Source organism: Molothrus ater, chromosome 3 (genome assembly GCF_012460135.2).
Source record: "Molothrus ater isolate BHLD 08-10-18 breed brown headed cowbird chromosome 3, BPBGC_Mater_1.1, whole genome shotgun sequence".
Classification (NCBI taxonomy): domain Eukaryota; kingdom Metazoa; phylum Chordata; class Aves; order Passeriformes; family Icteridae; genus Molothrus; species Molothrus ater.
The window spans coordinates 42,979,146-43,000,663 of record NC_050480.2 but is presented as its reverse complement, the minus strand read 5'-3'; the positions used below and the strand labels follow the sequence as shown (position 1 = coordinate 43,000,663).

At 35.9% G+C, this 21,518-nt stretch overlaps 1 protein-coding gene across 4 annotated transcripts in view; it reads left to right on the top strand.

The window, feature by feature from the left end:
* The window catches only part of SIPA1L2 (signal induced proliferation associated 1 like 2), a 126,441-nt gene that overhangs the window by 35,353 nt on the left and 69,570 nt on the right, over nt 1-21,518 (top strand). For all 4 annotated transcript variants that reach the window (XM_036380026.1, XM_036380027.2, XM_036380025.1 and 1 more), the window contains exon 3: nt 18,302-20,008. In XM_036380026.1, the coding sequence (XP_036235919.1) occupies nt 18,544-20,008 (1,465 nt within the window). In that variant the 5' untranslated portion in view covers nt 18,302-18,543. The remainder of the gene's footprint in view (nt 1-18,301; nt 20,009-21,518) is intronic.

Sequence of the window (21,518 nt, the reverse complement as noted above, 5' to 3'; positions counted from 1 at the left end):
GCTTTACATATGGTAATTATTAGATAACATTTGGCAGTTGGTAGCTTTGTCTGAGCAGGAGGAAGAGTGTGGATTATATGGCAGCTGAATTTGTTTCAGCTAACTTTGTCTCCAGGGCAGCCAGAATTTACAGTACTTTTAGTAATGTAAACTTAGATTCTCTCCTACTTTGCATTTCATATAGTTTGACTTAGAAACACTGTTCCTGAACTAGAAATAAACAATTGAAATACTTTGTTTTTCTCAAATGGGTTAGTGTTTGTAACCATGATAGATTTCAAGTTGATGTAATATGGTATTACTGGATGAAGTAGGAAGGAAATTTGCTCTATTGTAGGATTATTAACCACTAGAAGGAGTTGTTGGGACTGACATTTTGTGTAGCTAGAAGGTTAAAATGAAGGGTATTTTTAAGTGATTTTGTGTGTGTGTGTGTTAGCAGAGTGTCTCTGTAAAGAAGTAATTGTGAAAATATAAAAATTGACAAACTGCGTACTGAAATTATGTTGTAGTTGACAAGTGTATTTAATTAGGATTGCTTTTGCCTTGAACCTCCATGTTTGTATTTCTGTTGCCCTTGTATTTTTTAAGTTCACACAGGAAACTCAAACAGAGTTCTCCATTGTTTTAGGTGTGTATGTACTATGAGGTTGTGTGCATTGCTTCTAGAACTGTGTACTAAAGCAATTATTTCATTGTTGGAAGCTTTGGGTTTCCTGGTCTCTCATCTCTTTTCTTTGTGAATATCAAGGTGAAGTGGATGATGTAGTATTAATGCTTTACTCCTCTGGTTGATTTGAAATTATTTTAGCATTTTTTCTTTTCCATCTTTTACTGTAGTGCTGAGTGAAAAAATCTGAACGAAACTAGGTTGGGTTATTTATTTATTTGTTTAGCTTTCTTTTATAAGAAAAAACAGTTTCTCATACTAACCCCTCAGTGCTGGCCATAAGATCAATGGATGGGTGATGGTGATTAGGGGGACAAAAGGTTTTCCCCACCTTCTTCCAGCTCTGTGCCTCAAATGTTAACATACAGATTAGGTTTTCTAACAGATTTAGTTTTTTTAATTACTCTTATTGACTTCTAAGTGCCAGCTTGGACTAGAATATACTTCCTGTCTCTTTTCAGCCCTTGATAAGCATGCTGATTTGCATGCAGACAGCAATCCTCGTTTCTTAAATTCAGTTGTTACCACCTTGTCCTTTTGACATGGTGTATTTCCTTGAAGTGTTCAGCCCAGAAACTGCCCAGGTATGTTGGGTACACTTCTCAGTGAAGATTTTACTAAAATGCTTTTTCACTCATCTTCTCTATGTAGCAGAAGCAGAGCTAAGCCCGGTGTAAACAGATGTTTCTCTATTTATGTTTAAATTACAGAATGTTGTCAAATTACCTTGTTTCATAGCACTGGAAAGACAGAGGCTCTGGAAAAAGGCTTTAGTGGTATCCCATACCCTCTTTGAATGCTGTCTGTATGATGGATTGGGGTTGAGTTTTTGGGTTTTTTAAGTACTTTTAGATTGCATCACTTTATAAAAAATGTCTACAAAAGCAGGAAAGAAGAGTCTGCATGTGTTCTGTGGATGAGTCTTTGTAGTATATCATTCATACTTGCTTTATTCTGTAATGTGGTACTTTTTTATTCAATTGTTATGAAATATGCTTATTAATTGAATCAGAAGACATCTGGTTTTGATACTGATTCATGTTTTAAAAAAATCATTTGGTTGACCACATATGTGGTCTGTCAAGTAGTATTCCTTCCTTCTCTGGAAGCAAACATTTCCAGTAAAGTGCCTCCTACATGTCCATTGCCCAGACTCAGGATCTGCTTCTCTTGTCTTGTCATTAGTTTTTAGATATTGATTATAGCTACAACTGTGAAGATTTTGGTTTTCCTGTTATGTGAACAATTTAGTTTCCAAGTGTTTCTGTATTTGGTGAGGGTGAGGAGGCAAACTTTCCTCTAGGTGCCTTCCCACTTCATAGTAGCCAGTTGCCTGGTAGTTTCAGTATTTCACTGGCACATTGATTGCTGAAGTTCCATTTTGTAAATCCACTAAGATTTAATTTCCTTTCTGGTATTAGAGATGTGAGAGCTTATTTCTTACTGGAATCTAAATGATATTGCAACAAAATAGGAATGCATAGCTTAGGATATTGCTTGGAAGGCAAGCTGTATATTGAACAGACTGTACTCTTTTCTAATTAATAAAATAACCTTCTTTCTTAAAACAAAAATAAAATAGCCCTCCCCCCAAAAAAGCAAACCAACTAACCCACAAACAAAAAGACCCAACATAAACCCCTACCCTAACAGGATCAAAACAAGTCAAACTCAAATTTATGTCCTTCTCTGAGTATTTCAGAGTAGGAAGATGTTTGCTGTGTTATACTGTATAGCACTATTAGATAATTCTTTCTGTATTTGTAGTTTGGTTCTACAGTTTCCACAAAGCTGCTTTTCTCCAGTGGACTCAGAATTTTTATGTTAATGTATACTCTTTCCCCAGTTACTTCACACTGTCACTGGGGTTCTGTAGAGTTCAATGGAAATAATGCTTGCCTTGTTTAGCTTAAGCACAATATGCTACTATAGTAGTTTCACCCAACTTTTTTTTATGTGCAAGAAATTTGCATCATACATTGAATCCTGTCTCATGCAAAAGTAGAGACATTGTGTGTGTAGGAACAATTAATTGTATATCAGCAAATTGAATTCAATTTTTGTGTGTTTGTTTAATAATGTGCTTTTTTCTAACTCAGTTACAAATGTTGCTGATATCTGCTTGAAAAACTAGGTTTATTAAAATCTATTTAAAATTAAGAGGTTTGGCAAATACTCCTTACAACTTGTTTGAGAACCAAATGTGAAAAGAACTCTTACACTGAGGTTCTTCCTCCAGCCTTTGTTGCAAGTAGGGGAAAACATAGTGACAAAGGATGAGGAAAAAGCTGAGGTACTCCATGCCTTCTTTGCCTCAGTCTTTAACAGCTAGACCAGATGTTCTTTGGGTACCCTGAAGAAAAGGGGGAATCTTGAAGACATAAATGGGGAACAAAATGAAGCCCTGGTAATCCAAGGGAAAATAAGTTTTGCAGAAAGATGTGGCAGAATAATCTAGCATTTTCATTTTAGCTTCAAGGTGAGTTCTGGCATTCATTAAATGTTTTGAAGAATGGGTATTTTTTATCTTGGATACAAGTGGGTTTGGGCTTTTTCCCTCATATATGTTCCCTTTGTTTGAGTTATTTGATGGCTTTGATATGTATCTTTGAAGTTTTTAAGTAGCAACCTGTGTTTAAACTCAGATATTAATTTAACACTTTCAAGCAGCTTTAAGGAATTTGTGAGGGTATTTAATAATCAGGTTTTTTTTTAAACAAAGGCTATATATTTCTGTTATATTTCCTCTAAAAATAATAGCTGAAAAATGAAAAATATTGTAAAAAAAAATTCTAATTTTAAAAAGTATTATATAGGACCACAAAGGCTACTATATATTCTGTTTTCCTTTTTATGGTTTTGTTTGTTTATTTATACTAAAAATCCATAATTTTTGATCTTTAGGACCTTCTTTGTTTACTTATTCTTTGTAATTGACAGTGTTGATGACAGAGTATTCTCTGAAGGGTTTTGTTCATTGGAATCTTCTCTAGACTATTGTTTGAACTAGATAATTTGCTGACTTTAAGAACATATTGAAGTACATATTTGTTTTGCCTTCATTTTGACAAGAGGTGGAGGAATGGATTATCACCTAAGAGTAACACATGGTATTAACTGTTGAGTGTAGGTACAGACCCTTCTTATTCAGAGGAAAAGAAGCATTTAAATAGTCATACAGCATAGTGAACATTTAAAAAGAAATCCCATAGCTTTCCTAGTCTCCCACGAAGGATAAAGGAAATTGAGGTAACTGATACAAGTACTGTTGTACAGTGTCTCAACTGACTGATGTGGATACCAAAAAGATGTGTCCTGGGAGAAAAGAAAGGATTTATGAAACTTTAGAAAGACCTAAGGAGAAGAAAAAATATTGAAATAAAGGAAGTGACAGTAGAGGAGTAATAGTGATATCAAAGAGGACAAAACATTCAGCGAGGGAATGAATAGAAAAATGGCAGAATTAAATAGACCCCAAAGTGAATATTTCTAGGTAAGGCTACAGCAAGGACATGCTTTTAGATTCAGATGAACTTAAATGCTGTGTTGGAAAGCTGGACTTTTGTCAGACTAGTAAACTGTGGAAAGGACAAGGAAAAGGATATTTATAAAAGAGGAAGAAATGGGCTTGGATTAAGACAATGATACAGGTTTTCTTTTCTTTTCATGATGGTTTAGGAGTCTGAACTTGGCAGGACCAAGCAGATTACTCCTTGATAAGAGACTATTTTGGTGAAGGGTTTGGGTTCGGGATGGTTTTAGCAGTCAGTGAGCAGAAAGCAATTGTTTTGGGTGGAAAACAGAAAGAAGATGGAGTGAGAGCTTTTGACTGGTGATTAGCAAAGCTGCAGGCTTCTGAGTGCCTACAAATTAAATAAACAGTTGATGACAACCATTGCCATCCCAACTTTTTCTAGCATCATAGTTTACCTTATTGGCCTGTTTTCATTCTGCCCAGCTGTGCCTGAGTGAGGGTTATCTGTGAGCACTCCCATTCCAGACCAAAGGGTGTCATGGGCCTAACATATATTGACTTGTCTGGTTTGTGCTCCTTGAACGGAGGATGATGGACATATGGATTGAGACGGAAAATATTGCATGAATTTGGTATGATTTGGTTAATGCATGGTGCCGGGTATATGGAAATAGAGAAAAGAGGAAGGGAAGAAGCACACTGGAATAAATATGGATGGGAACCACATCACAAGAGGCAAAGAATTGCTGGTGTTATGTGCCAAACATGGCATGCAGATGTACACTATCCTTGAATGGAAAGAAAACTATACCCATGCTATTTGGTTTTGAAATATAAATATGCGTTTAAAAAACCTTCCCAGTGAAATAGGGACAGCCCCTGGTTAATAGTGCTATAATAGTGCTGAAATAGCCATTCATGAGACATTAGCATTGGGTTTTTTTGCTTAAGACTTGGCTCTTTTTTTTTTCTTCATGTACATTTATTGAGTTTAGAAAAACTAGCTGGGCAGATTCTGAATAATATTTAAAATCAGTCATGTTACAAATTGCCCTAGGTAAGGATATTTTTCGTAAAGGATCATACATAATGTTGACATGAATAGCTGAGAGACCCTTTGTAAGCAATTCATAATTTGTTGACAAATATTCAGTCAGTTATAAACTTTATTTAGGTTATAAAGAAAATAATATTTATTTGATAATGATCTCTGTTTTGGGGAAAAAGAATCTATGGATTTTACTGGTAAATAGTTGAGTGTGTATGGGGAAGGAGAGAGAATGCCATTCAGGTAGTTTATATGTCAAATGTGTAGTTTCTTTTGTAATTTAATATGAGCTTTCTAACAGTCAGAAACATGGCAAATGTGATTGTTCCTTTCTAAATTTGGATTTTGAAATAGAGCTGTAGTTTCTATAATGCAAATATGCTTCAAAATGAGGGAGATATGCACTGACAGCAAGTAAAAACACAGCTCCAGAAATGTGTGGTCTGTATAAATGATATACAGTTTGTTGGCTGACCTGAAACTTTGTGCTAAATCAAAGCCAATAATGAATTCAGAGGCAGATTTTTTACAATGCCTACACTGCATTACTATGCCTGTGTGTGAACACTTTGGATCAGTTAATTATACCCTCCTATTTGAACGTTTTCATTTACATAAGGAGCAGAACTTGATAAATCAAATATAAAATTCAGTGTCTGATTTATTGGATGGGGTGTTGTGTAATCAGAATTTTAAAAGCAAAAGTTAAAACAAAATTGGCCCTATAAAAGCAAACCATTCCAGATGAATATGAATTTAAAACTAACATTCCCCATGCTTCCCAAAAGTGGACCACAGTTATGTTTTTCATTGTTCCAAATAGTGCTATTTCTTAGTGTGCTTGGAGATCTGTTTAAAGATAAATTATTGATAATTGAACATGTCAGTAAGTCACCTTAAAGCAAGACTTCATTTTCAAACATTTTTGCCTTTTATCATAAAGCAGTAAATTTAGAAGATATCAGCATGCTTATGGTAGCTTGCAGCTAAGAATCAAGAAAGGCTTATAGACATTTTCTCTAATGTATCCCTAACATAAAAGAATACAACTCTGAATCTGCATTCCTTAACCCCAGTCAGGATGATGACTTTGTCTGGAAAATGCATATATACAACAAGGTGTCTTCTTTCCAATCTAGAAAAATTGAGATCTTACCTCTCTGACTCAGAATATTTGAAAGATGTGTTTCCACACTGTATTTATGAATACAGGTTTGTTTTTTTTTCCTGTTTAAAATGAAAATATATAGCAAATTTTCTCAGCTGGACAACTCCAGAAAGTTCTCAGACATGTGCTATAACTTAGTAAACTGAAGCAAATCTGTAGAGCAATGATAATGCAATCTTATTGTTTGGGGTGGGTTTGGTTATTTTTGTATTTTGTTGTTTGTTGGGTTTTTTGCTGTGTTTTGGGGTTTTTTTTTTGTTGTTGTTGTGGTTTTTTTTGGTTTTTTTGTTTTTTTTTTAATTTGAGGGGCAAGCAGAAGGAGTCCATAAAGTTGATATAAAGCTTCAACAAAATTATTTTCAATTATAGCCCTCTTTAGTCTCATTGAGAACAAGTTTTTTAGCTTAATAGCAATTTGTTTCTAGATGGATATCAAATGATCACTGAACAGATGGCAGTGACATTTTATTGCTATCAGGTTGTGCCAAATTTGAGTGGACTGATGAAAAATGAAGACCAATATTCTGCTAACAACCCCCTCACTCCAGCTACTGTTCTTCTGTTTATATCTGGAATTACGTAAAAAGATTCTATTCATCAGAAAAAGAGCTGTTACTGTACAAAGCTGTGGAACCAACCAGCCTGGAGGGTGGCTGTCTCAGAGAGGCACTTGTTTGCCCAAGCTGAATTGTTCAGTGCCAGGTGGTCCAGGTCCAATTGCATGTGCTTGGAAATGTCATGAGGACACAAGTTACCAAGTTATTTGGTGACTGCCAAAATATTTAGTGTATATTGTTAATATTATTAAGTTTGCTTTCCAAATTTGCAGTGTAAAATTAAGAACAAAATTATTTATATGTAGTAAGACTGTATGAATCAAGTACATTATGGTCACCATAGATTTCTATATGGAACTCCTGCTCTTTTGTTTCTGAGAGGAAGGATAGAAAAAAGTGAAACCTCTGTTCTCAAAACATAAATTTTTAAAAAGGTCTTGATGCGCAGTGATGTGAAGGGACAGTTTAGAGCTCTACAGTGATGCAGAAGTACCAGAGAAATTACGTGGTGACATTTGAAACTGCAAATCCTCAGTCAGCTTGAAGTTCCAAAACTGGCCAGTAATACTATCAGTTTGTACTACCTCACAGTTCCTGCCAGTTGATAAAGAATCACGGTCAAACTAAACTGGTTTCCATAAGAAACAATGTCTCACGTTCATGTTTCCTTTTTTTTTAAAGCTTATTTTATTTTAATCAACCACTTCCTTCATTAAGACTAAAAATAGTTCAGAACTGTGGTATCAGAGCCACTCTACTGCTAAATGACATGACAGGAAACCTACTTCCTGTTTTACTTTCTTGAAAACATGAGAGAAATCCTAGCTTTGTTTCTCTTTTTTCCTTAGCATGTGCTTCTGTACTTCTTAGTGAACAGTTAAGACCTCTTAGCTAGAACATTAGAATGTTTTGAGTTGTCTCAGGCAGTGTTTCTCTGCTGTCACAGACAGTGGTTTTGGGTGTTTTTCATTGCTGTGAACTTTTGCAATGAGAGAGGTTATTCAAATTCTCCTTTGCTTTAGATGTGAAGTGGACTCAAGCACTTTTTTTCCTCTAGAAATGAATTAACTTCAACTTCTAAAACTGTATTTATCCACTTTCTGATTCCCTCTTAGCCCAAGTGTTGCAATGTGTTGGAAAGACTGGTGTTAGCTTGGTGTGACCCTTTCTAATAGAAAGACTCTAATAGAAATTAAAGTCCTTTGGTAGACAAACTCAAGTATCATCATAAGTGTTACTACAGGAAAACTCAAGAAGAAAATGGACATATCTTTAATATTGGGGGTGAAATATGAGGAGATATATAACCAAAATATGTGTTTAGCAAAGTTTCTCAAATCTTGTTTTAATCACTGCAGTTTTCTCTCAAATTTCTACGTACAATAGGAAATTAGATAAAATAGTATAAGAAGCAAAATATTGTAATTTTCTAGGCACTGAATATAATTATCATATCCATATATTCCTTGGTACCAAAAGTTTTATACAGTTGATGGACATTTGAAAGGTTATCTGTAATATATATGTTTTTTACATATGGTTTAAATGCAAAAATCTAGTTATTTTAAGCCACCAAGGTCTGCTGTGAGTAAGTATATGGAAACCTGCTGGATGACATACATATTTCTCATGAACGTGAGGAGAATGACAGTTTAACCTTTTATCACTTATCATTTAGTTCTTTCATTTTATACCTCTAAAACCCTTTTGAAATTCCGGCTTCCATTGGGTAATAGAAGTCTTACTGATGGTAGTGTGTCAAAGCAGAAGATTTTTGGAATCAAATAGTGAGTTTTCAAGCTGTTGTGTAGCCATGACTAAAATCCATGCAAGGTCTCTGACTGTCTCATTCATTGACCGATGTACTGAGTGTGTCTTTGCTTTAGGGAGGCTCTTCCTTTCTGCTTGAAAAAATTAGATTCTTTTAAAAGCTGTACCCGTTGGAGCGAGTATTTCCAGTAGAAGTAGCATTGATGTTGTAAGTGGTTTGCTGTTTGGAGGGGTTTGGTGATCTCTGGAGCTAAGCCCAGTGTTTGGGTCTGTAAGGTCATACCATGGAATCCAAGTGAGTGCTTAGGTCTGACATCACTGGTGTGAGCGTGGCAGGCTTGATCAGTGCTCCTGCCTGAGCAGCATTTTTACTGTGAAATGCAGTTACGATGGAAATATGTAAAAGAACTTTCTTGTTCTGGCTAAAAATGGCTTTGTACATTTCAAAAGCTTTCTTGAGTAGTGTCAGCATCTGAAACCTCTTTTGTGGAATAGGCAGCCTCAGCTGTTTAATAGATGCATTGTTTTATCTTTTCACTGAGTGGATGAAAAAGCTTTATTTTGGGCCTCACTGTACTAGACTTATGAAAAGTGGAATTGCCTCACAAATTTTTGTGACATCCTGACTCTGAAAAGCCAAAGCTTGCAATCTTGTTCTCTCTTTCTGAACAATATCTCCTTTTGCAGTACTAGACTCCTTGTTCAACTTCAGTTTAGCTTCTGAACCTGCTTCCAAATTTCTACCTCAGAATGTGAAACAGCAGTCAAAATGTTAGGACATTTCTACTTTCCTATCAACTTCTAATTAAAACCCATCTCTTCAGATAGCTAAAGAGGTGCCAACTCCAGAATTCCTATTTTTTTCAGAATAATCAAAAGCAATTGTATGCACTATGTGGGAACAGCCTGACATATATATCCCAAAAGCCAGTAGAAAAAAACTGTAGAAAATACAGTGCTAGTGCATTGTCAGAAATTTATTTGAGCTTATTTTTCAGTTAAAAATCTGTCTTCATTCACAAAGCCTTAAATGTTGAAGATTGATAACTCAGATAATGATATTATTCAACTACTTCTAATTTTTCAATCCCATCATTCCATCTGTAGCAATTTGTTAAAAATTCTTACAGTGTGACTTTTTTTTATGAAATGGACATTTCTTAATGTTAAGTGGGTTGCTTCTTGTGGGTTTTTTCATCTAGTTTTCTCTATGCCTGCTCTTAGGCAGAGTGCTTTTCAATTGGAATTTCAATTCTGTGCACTAAGCTAGAATTAGAAGAAATAATTTCTGATGTGACTAATTATGGGAAAAGGTGTACAATATGTTCTTTTCTTTGTTTTGAAATAATGCAGTACTCTTCTAAATCACTGAGTTGCTTTTCGTTTCTGCCAGTATTCTATAAGAACTGCATAAAAGACAACATTTGTAGTACTTGCAAATGTTTCTTAACAACTCAAAGGAAAAAAGTTTGTTTTGAAATGGAGCACATGTATGTTTCTTTCTCAACATACAATATGAATATGCTCCTTTCTGTATACTCCTCTGCTAGGTGATTCACAGGTGCTGTATTTCTCTTTTGGTGTTGTTATCCAGGTGCTCATACAATTGGTTGTCCTGTTCTTTGTCTTTGAATAATGTGAACAAGCTGCAGGAGTCCTGTCTTTATCTTTCTAAGCTTTGCCTCTGACAGTGACTTGGTCCACTTGTTGTTTGCCATGGGGGTTATAATGGTGTTTGGCATCCTGTACAGTGGACAAAGGAATGGTCCCTGCCTTGTGGATGATGCAATTTAAATGAGAATGCATACATTCATGCAGGAAGGGCCTGCAACAATCCTCTGACATTCAACAATCCTCTGACAGTTTGACTTTTGACAATTTCTGAGCCTATAGACAATTCTCTTTCCACTGAAGTTTCAGATGTTGTCCAGCTTGTTTGAGGAGACCACTGTTTTTTTTGTTGTTGTTGCTTTTTGAGTGGAACTTGCTTCAATGCAGTGTTTCTGTATTATAATTGAAAATGAGTCATCCTTACCCTTTCAGAATAATTCCTGCTTTGTCTAATGTGAACTCCTTACTGAATTGGATCTATGGCTGAGGAAAAGAACACGTAATGCAAACAGATTTTTGCTTCCTTCTTTCTAAAATCTTGAGCTACACTGAACGTATAAAGTATTATGCAAAATTTATTTGTATTAATCTGCTGACTGCTATTTTTGTGTGAATCTTGTTTATGAAACATCTATATCATTATGTGTTGAAGACTCTTCATTTTCAAAGATGAAACTAGAATTAAAATTCTGCTTTACTAGTATTTTAAAGATGACTCTATTATGAGAAAATTGCAATTATTGTGAAATGTTGGCAGAACAGGCATAAGTATCTCTAAATTCTTTAAAGTAGGGCAGTGTCTTAGTATGTCAGACTGGATGATTCTATGTAAATTACATTCTGGATGTCTTTTTAGTCTCTCTAAAGAAACCAGATTATTTAATACACAATAAGTTGGGTACTTTTTTGTTATTCCTGCCCTTTGATATCTAGATTCTTGAATGGAAAGAATGAAAGAAAACAAAGAGAGTTTAGAATATGTGAAATTATAAAAAATTTTCACTGATACCAGAATTTGACTGATAGGTCAAATAACTTCTATTTGCAATTATTAAAGACTGTAAAAAATTAGTATCAGTTAATAATAATAATCTATGAGGAGTTTGGTGCATGTCCCTTCCCCCTGGAATAATAGGTGGTCAATTACATATATATAAAAGATTTATGTATGAATTTTCAACCTTTTCTTGGAACAGTTCTTTGGTCTAAGACTTCCTGTTAAAAAGTTTCCTTTTTACTTCATTAATTATTTTATGTTGTAGGCTTTACTATATTTTACGTTTCATCATTTCAGTTAAAAATAACTGAACTGAGTTGGAAGAATGGAAATGAAATATTCTCAGTGTATTTTTCAGTGGCAGTTTTGCTATTGTTTAAACTCTGCTACTTTACATGGTTCAACCTGAATAAGATACAGCTTCAGTTCCAGTTTTGTAGATGAACTCTGCATAAGAGCTGTAAGAATAGGAGAATATCCAATTGGTTCTGGAAATCAAATTAGCCTTAATGTATCTCTGTCAAGTCTTGTGTTAATGGAACAACAGAACATTGGTATAAATAGTCTAAGAAATTGAAGTGCTGAAACAGTCACAAATTTATCTAAATGCAGTTTTTAGTAACAGAAGGTGATTTCTAACAAGGTTTAAAATAAATGACAGTAAGGCTATGGTCAGTAACAGCTCTGTATAAAACACATGTTCACTGGAAGATAACCTAAGTTGCTGGATGAAAAACTTAAGCAGTGTTTTTTAACTAAACAAAGCATGCATTGAGATGTAGGAAAATATGTAGGACCACATATTCAGGAAAAGTAGTAGAAGATAAGCTAAAGGGAAGCTGCGGAAACTTTGTGATAGATATTCTTTGGTATAATGACTTACAGTGAAGAAAGTGCATCTTTTGTAATGGCCTTTTTTGTTGGTTTTTTTTCACTGAATGGATGCAGTATATTTAAAAATAACCAAACTGATGCATAGTATTGAGTTTTATATTTAGCAGTTGGAAGGTGAGATTTATTAAAATTTTTTCTCTGGAAATGCCAAGATGACAGTTGGGGGATCTTCACCATAGGATGAACAAGTTTAGCATTTCAAAGGGTCTATTTGCTATTACCTCTTACACAATTATCTCTATAGATGGTCATCAGATTTTTCTCAGCCTGTTGGTGAAGGAGAAAGTTTTGGCTGGAGAGGTCTCTCCCTTAAAAGTAAAATACCTTTCACTGAACAGCACCAAACAGATGTGGAATTCAAAGTTCTGTTGCATCTCTTTCTCAGTATTTATGTTCATCTGCCATTTTCTTTGTTTGAGGAGGGAACTATGTTTGAAGAACAGAGTATGCTTTTTTATTTCTTTTTTACCCAAGATCTTGTACCAGTCGAAAATTAGTGCAATTCCACTGTTTTGCTAAGAAAAGTGAGGGTCTTACACCAGCACTGAGAATCATGTAGGCTGTTGTCATTCTTAGGTATAGCTCCTTCCCTCCCTACCACTCCTCGTGATTGTTTGTGGATACATTTTGTAACTTGTTATTTCAACAACAGGGTTTTTTCAGTTTTCTGCTTTGAAATTTCACTCATAGAGACTATAAATGTAAAGAAATACAGCATAGCTAAGGAAGTGTGCAAAATATTCACTACAGAGCAGCTCATCTGTATTTCTGTTTGCCAAATGAGGGTCCTCCCATCGTTCTTCTGCCTCTTTTCCATGTCTGCATATTAATCAAGTATCTGAAATATGCATAGTTGAAGTAACCATTTATACTGTAGTAGTTATAGCTTTAGTTGTAAATTTGATGTACAGTAATTTGAACCATTTTTTTCATGAGCTCTGCTTATAATTTGATCATTGTATTATTTCCAATCCATTTTCCACAGCTGCAATCTGAATAAGTAGCTCAATTATAGTTTAGCGTTATTCTTTAATATTCACTGAGCCCTATGGAAAACTTTGAAAGAAATATTCTATTTAAAGACAATTATGCTTAAATATCATCATTTTCTAAAGACATTTGCATGAAAAAAAGGCAAAAACATGAAGAACTAATTTTTCATTTTTCTTTTTCATACTGCTATCTGCAGTAATAAGTCTCCTGTGTGACATCATAATCAACTGTCATGTGATATGATATCACAGTTTAGTGTGATCAGAGTTCTCTGAATTGAACACACAAATAACATTGCTGGGAAACCAGGCACGGCTGTCACTTTGCTTCTGAAAATTGCATAGTTCTTTTAGGAACTATTAAGAATATTAAGGAAATCATTAAGAAATGGATGCTGTTAACAGATATATTAAAATACGTAAATCTAAAAATACTTGCTAACATAGTCTGTTTAAAAAAAAAACCACAAGTTGGAACTTGAATTTAAAAAGTTTCTTCTACTATTTTGTAATTTTTCAAAAATTATTTACTTTTTTCAGTGGTGATCTTAGTTTTGTGACAGATCTTTGTGACATATCTTGTGACACATTTGTTCAGTGAGTTATCTTTTCTAGAACTTGTGGAAATACAGGCAGCTTAGGAACCATGTTCATTTGTCCCTTGAACTCTTCTTTTTCATTGCACTTGAAAGCATGTGCAGAATTTTCTTGCAAATTTCAGATTCCCATGAAGTGGCAGTTGTGTAGCTGCTGCTCTGCTCTATGGGCCAAATACATAACACTACTGCACCACACTGTGTTTCTCTGAAGACTGGAAACTAACTGGAGGGAGACACAGAAAATGCTGTGTAGAACCAATTGAATGCAAATTAAATGTCAGGTCTTCAGCTTTTGGCATATTATTACTGCCTGTACTCCAGTTTTATCAAATTGCACTTCACATTTTTTTAAAGATTAGTAGAGCTTGAGAGTCATGGTGTATAGAATTGTCATCTTGATAAATAGTAGAGATTAATGCTTTCATCCAAATTATGCATTCTTTTTTAGGATGATAGCATTACATAATAATAGGGGCAGATTTCCAAAGTCTTGATCAACAAAATGATCACAGAAAGACTTCTTAAATAATTCATTTGCATCTATCAAGGCTGACATGAGGCAGCATTACCAAACAACCTCCTTTTGACAGGATAGTCCAATAGCACAGTTCTCATTCATTGCTCCGCTACTGGCACAGGAACATTTGTGGGCACGTATCCAGGTCCCCAGGAAACTTGGAATCATTCCATGTTAAAGAACTGTAACTGTAGCTAACAAACCAGCTGCTGTATTGAGCTCAGAAGGAAGCCTTTGTAGCTGTGTGGAAGGAACTTAAGTTATTTGCATAACATCCAGCAGTCTTAGTGGGAAGGGTTGGCAGGAGCACAACAGTAGGGTAGGCATCCAGCTTTTCTTTTTTGACCTTATCTGTCACTGATTCCATTCTTCAATGCTAGGGTAAGATGAAAAGAGGGAAGTGTAGAACTTGACCAAAAGAGCTGTACAGGTCTGAAGAGAAGAGTACTCATGATTACATTGACATCGTTCTTTGTGGAAGTAATAGTTTACTAAATTCAGCAACAAAAAAAAAAAATAGGTTTACAATAAATAGTGTCAACATCAGTGCAATATTTGCGAGTTGGTAAATTCTTACTGTGGAGAGAGAAAATCCTTAACAACAGATAACATGAGACTATAGTGCCATCCATGAGCGTAAGTCAACTGTGAGCCAGAACATGCTACTGTGCTGAGTTGTAGGAATTTACAGAAAGGGTCTGTCATGTTAAAAACCAGGCAGACTTTTTTTTCAATTAGGCCAATTTCAGATTAAGAAAAAAAATTAACAATGTATCTTAAATATATTGCATCACTTCTTCAAACATTACTATTTCCAATAAAATATCAACCTTCATTTCCAAACAGGCATTTTTTAGTCTTCTGTCACACCAGCTTTGCACTGTAAAGAAAATGAATTCTCTATTAAAGTAGTGTCTTTTGCAATGCACCTCTGTTAAAATATTCAGGCCATTCTTCATCAGGTATTTAAGCTACCACCACTAACAGAGAAGAAACACAAAAAGTCTTGCTTCCCCGTGGCCTTCAGGCTCTGATGCCTTTCACAAATGCAGATGTTTGTGAGGTCAAACATTAAATCACATTGTGGATTTGGATTGAAAATAAGTGAGCTGGTAGTGTCCATCTATTGCTCTTTCCTTCTGCCTCCCACCACCTCATCTCCAGTTTCAATTCAACCTTCATTATGCTCCTGGTCCAATTCACTACTTTTGCAAATGCTTATGATTGATAGAAAAATGCTACACTGCAAATGCTTATGATAGAAAAAAGGCTAACACAAGAGAAGAAAAGAATGGAATTTTTGCAAGACAGCCTTTTCTTACTTTATATGTCTTTTTTCCTATTATTCAGAGATTTTTCATAATTTTAAAATGCATAAACTAATGACTTCTATGAATGGTTTTTATGTAGAAAAGGGCAGGGAGGCTACAAGATGTAATTCACCATCATTTCAAAGAAAATTGTATTAACCTTTAATAAGAAGTTAAATATCTTTCCCAGTATGTGAAATTAAACTTACTGTGTGTTCTCACTCTTCTTTATTCTGGCAGAAACAGAAAAGATGATTCTGGAATAGTTTAGTTTTCCTTCAGAGTTTTTATATAGCAAAGGTTTCTTCCACTTCTATGATGGTATAAAGAAGAGTCTAAGAAGTGATTAAAAAGCTCTCAGCTGTTCATGTTAATTTGCAAGGAACTTTCTTTTATTTTAACTTTGCAGTATTACTTGTGCTCCAAAAATGTTGAGCATATTGACATATCTGAGAGCAGTCCTGCAAAGAACTCTTTGGGTTTTTGGTGAAGGAAAAGCTGGACATGACCCAGCAGTGTGTGCTTGCAGCTCAGAAAGCCAAACACGTCCTGGACTGCATCCAAAGCAGTGTGGGCAGCAGGTGAGGGAGGGGATTCTGCCCCTCTGCTGTGTTCTGGTGAGACCCCACCTGGAACCCTGTATCCAGCTCTGGGATACCCGGCACAGGAAGGACATGGACCTGTTGGAGTGAGTCCAGAGGAGGCCATGAAAATGATCGGGGAGTGGAACACCTCTTGTGAGGAAAGACTGTGAGGGAGTTGGGGTTGTTCAGCCTGGAAAAGAGATGGCTCCAAGGATGCCTAATTCTGGCCTTCCAGTACCTAAAAAGGGCCTACAAGAGAGCTGGAAAGGGACTTCTACAGGGCATGTAGTGGCTGATGATTAACTGTCTTAAACTGAAAGAGATCAGATATTAGGAAGAAATTCTTCATTATGAGGGTGGTGAGGCACTGCAACAGGTTGTCCAGGGAAGCTGTGGATCCCCCATCCCTGGAAGTGTTCAAGGCAAGGTTGGATGGGGCTCTGAGCAACCTGGTCTAATGGAAAGTGTCCCTGTACGTGCCAGGGAGTTGGGACTAGATGATCTTTAAGGTCCCTTGCAACCCAAACCATTCTGTGATTCTTTGACCACTATTTTTCTTTTTGTATAGTATTTTCATATGTGTTTAAAAATCCTACTTAGCACTTTTCAAGTGCTATTTCTCTGAATATGTCAGTTGTTTAAGTAATCTTTTGGACTTCTGTAAGGAACCTATTTAATTGTCTTCATTGGCCAGCAAGGAATTTCTATGGAGTGAAAGTAGGCTGCAGAGATACATTGTCTTTGAAACTGTCAGCAATTTCTACTACTGGTCACATAGAAACCATAGCCATTATGGGAGTGCTGAAGTCAAACTTGTGTTTGTTACCTCAACACTGCAGAAGTCTTCTAAAGTTTGCTATATCAAACACAATTTTGGTTGATTTCTGACAAGCAGATAAAAATAAGGTGTCACATTTTAATTTATATTATTCCTTTGTCCCTCGTCTCATCCTTCCTCCCCATCCTCCAAGGAATTTTTATAGGAATTAAATATAGGAGAAAAATCACTCATCTTCTGAACTCCTCTTGTTGCCTCATCTTGTAATTGAAATCAAGGGAGAATTCATATTCCAAGCTAATTTAACCTGACTTCTTTTTAGTCTCTGATAAATGCATATTGTCCTTATTTGCAGCATCTTAAAAGATTGTTATGTTGGCATTTTTGTTTAAGGAATAAAATCTGAAGAAGTACACAGCATTCTGTCTTGTCTCTGGCTTTAATCTGCTTTTATGCAATGGATTAATGGATGGACTGTGCCTGCATGTGAATCTTCACAGCATGAGTCATGGACTATTGAAGAGTATTTTTATATCCTAACAGTTCCAATTTTGTAATCAAATCAAGGCTTATCAATAGAGCTACTATCTTTTCTTATTTACAGAAGAAAAGAGACATGTTCTTTATCACAACAACAGGGTTAATAGTCTGGGTTTCCAACCAGAGGAATAGAATATAACAGAAACAACTGTAACTGTTTTACACAGCTAAATAATGGTTTGCACTCCAAAGAAAGGAATGTAAGTAAACCTCCCCTTTGGGAAGAGAGAAGGGGAAGGAAACGAAATACATTAATTCACTGACTTAATCATAGTGGAACAATTACTTATCTTTAAATGTTCTTTTAAATGGGGCAAAACACATCTCTCTTTATAAGGTCCTATCTGCTCCATATATTTTACTTACGTCTACCAGTCTTGCCCCATCACTCCTGTGTGCATTAACCATTTTCAGGAAAGTTTGGAAAAGAGTGTCTTAGATGTTATGTGAACAAACCCCAGTGATCAGATGGAGAGTAGGCATCTGAGTTGCTGTCAGCATTGCAGGGAATGCAGAGAGAATTGTCTGTGACTATTCTGCTTGTGCATGTACTGGAGAGCCATGAGAGATGCAGGTTCAAGCTGCTCACATCCTGTGGAATCGCGTGAAAAACTTGGAATTACTACATTTGCTGGGTTTTAAGGAGTCCAAGGATAGAAAATAATACAAAGCAAGTCACTTTAGGTCCATCCAGTTTCATGGGGTGTTATGTGTATACAAGAAACAGTGAAAACTTACTGTTATTGAGTATAAACATTTTAACACTTTTTTTTCCTTTTCCTTATGAACAGATTTAAGAAATTTTTCTGGACTAATACTGAACTGAATACATCTGAACTGAAGGAAATGTTTTCAGATTGCTCTCGTGATAGAAATTGTGCAAAAATGGTACACTGAGGTCCCTGCCTGCACCTGTGGGAAGACTATAACAGTATTTTTATATCACAGTTTATTGGCCCATAAAAGACGATGTAATAACAAATGTAACAGTAAATTTATGCAATAGTAGTGGTTCTCCTCCCACTGACTGGACATGAGTGATCAAAGGTCTTTGCAAGAAGATAAGCACAAGGTTAGCAGAACTTCCTCCAAGTTCAGGGAGTCTTCAAGAAGCATGCAATCTGACGATTATTTTGCTAGGAAACTTAAAGCCTTGAATGGTAGCATGGGTCCTCCTGTTTCTTCAAATGCCTCTAGCAAAGCTGAAAATAATCAAACAAATGGTACACCAGCCGTGCCTAAAATGGGTGTTCGAGCAAGGGTATCTGAATGGCCTCCCAAAAAGGATTGTTCTAAGGAGCTGAGTAAAGCTGCTTGGGAAAACAGACCTCCAGCCAGTTATGAAGGTGTTGGCTCCGTACTTCCAAATGGACAAAATGACCAAAGCGATGAACAGCAAGAAGAGCTAGAACTGGAATTTACAGAGGGAAAATATTCAATTGGAGATCTTTTTGTTCATTCACCTCAAAGGGGTCTTCATCCCATAAGGCAAAGAAGCAACAGTGATGTGACAATAAGTGATATTGATGCTGAAGATGTGTTAGACCAAAATGCTGTTAACCCAAATACTGGAGCAGCTCTTCACAGAGAATATGGCAGTACTTCTTCAATTGATAGACAAGGCTTGTCTGGAGAAAATTTTTTTGCAATGCTGAGAGGATACAGAGTGGAAAATTTTGAACATAAAACCCTTGCTCCTTTTGGATTTTCTGAGTTTTTCCACTGTGATCCTACGGTTTCTCCGAGTCTACATGCTGCTGCACAGATTTCCAGGGGAGAATTTGTCAGGATTTCTGGGTTGGATTATATGGATAGTGCCCTACTTATTGGTCGAGACAGGGAGAAATCTTTCAAGAGGAGACTTAAATCAGAAGCAGTAGAAACATCTCTGTTTAGAAAATTGCGAACAGTTAAAAGTGAGCACGAAACTTTTAAGTTTTCATCAGACCTGGATGATAGACTTGAGAGAAATGTTCGTTCTTGGAACTGTCAGAAATGTTTTGCACATTATGATGTTCAGAGCGTTTTGTTTAACATAAATGAAGCAATGGCTACCAGAGTAAATGTAGGAAAAAGAAAAAATATCACCACTGGGGCCTCAGCTGCGTCACAAACTCAGATGCCAGCAGGCCAGACTGGAAACTGTGAATCTCCTTTGGGAAGCAAAGAGGACCTCAATTCAAAAGAGAATTTGGATGCTGATGAGGGCGATGGGAAAAGCAATGATTTAGTATTGAGTTGCCCTTACTTCAGGAATGAAACTGGTGGGGAAGGAGATAGACGGATTGCGCTTTCTAGGGCAAATTCAGCATCTTTTTCTTCAGGTGAAAGTTGTTCTTTTGAATCCTCTCTGAGTTCCCATTGCACAAATGCTGGTGTTTCAGTACTGGAAGTACCAAGGGAAAACCAGTCCATTCACAGAGAGAAAGTGAAGCGTTACATCATAGAACACATTGATCTTGGAGCATATTATTACCGCAAGTTCTTCTATGGAAAAGGTAAATATTTCTAATGCAACTGTTCTGATGTATCCATGCATCAGATTTAAGTTGTTTATTAAAGATTATAATTTGTTCTCCTTCTTCTTTATGGAGAGACCTAGGTATTCCAGAGAATCTTGAAAGTCTTTATTGAAATCAAGCCTGTTATTTTTGCTCTCTCCGGGCAAAGTAGTGGGTTATGTATGGTTATGCAATAACTGTGTGAGTTCATTAACTGATTTAATGAAGGGTTCTATAAAATAGCATGTAAGTTAACTTCTCCAACCCAAACTTTCTTGATAAGCAGGAGGAAAAGATGTCATTTATATCCAGTAAATGCACTGGAAATACTGATACTCAGAGTGGAAATAATTATTTCCTAAAAGCTGACTCCAAAAGAGAAAGTTTTATTATTGAGGCTTCTGACTCTCTTCTAGATTCAACTAGATATAGTTTCATATTGTATGCACATGTACATACTTCTTAAATAGAGACCTTCTGATGTTATTTAGTTTTTCAGCATAAAGAGGATGTCTTATGCCTTTCTTCTAGCCTTATAGCCCTTTCTTCTAGGATGTGTTCAGTCTGCAAACTGCCAGGATACTCTTGTCAGCATAGTAATTATCTTGGCTTTAACCATTATTCAGATAAACTGTTTCTACTTTGTGATCAACTTTGATAGTCTGCATTTAGTACTGGCTTGTGCAATGTGGATGAAATCCCTGGTTTTGTGGGAGAACTCCAAAATACCTGTCTCTGTCCTTTCTGTATTATGAATTACAGCTAGATCGTCTTGCTTTTACTAAAAGAAAAGAAAAAGTCTGCTTCTTTGTTTAAAAAACTGTTACAGCTCAATTCTTGTTCTTGAAATCATACTTCCTCTGCTTTCTAACTATATTTGAACATCAGGAAATAAGCACGGTGCTGTTACTCCTTCCTCCTGTAACCCTTTAAAAGGGACTCAAAAGAGGATCCAGTACAGTGCTGGTCACAATACAATAGAAACTGAGAATATATTAGCTGTAAAAAAACTGCTTAAAAGGCAAGGAAGAGAAGAATCTGGATCTGTGATGGAAGAGGAAAATAAGACCCACAACTAAGCAAGGAATGGACAGTAAATTCACAGGTTCAAAATGGATTCCAAGCTAGACAGGTTGTAAATGATATAAAAAGTGTTGAGGGAGTCAGAGTGCAAGACAATGAAGTGAAACTTTTGACAAAAGGGTGACACATTTTTTGAGGGCCAGAGAGAAGAAAAGATTGGCATTCACAAAAATGAAAGGAAGACTGTCAGTAGACAAAGGTGGTGGCAGGATGGGCAGGAGGAAGGGGGAGACAAGAATTAAGCCAGATGAAAGAGGACTTGTTTGTGAAGTGCTTTTATCTTGGATGAGTTACAAGTGCTGAAGTGCGGAACACTTCTGTGAAGAAAAATCTTGTCAGAGAAATTATAAAAAGAAAATGCAGATGCATACTCAAAGCCACTTTACATACTATATTATGAACAAACCTAATGACCTTTCTGGAA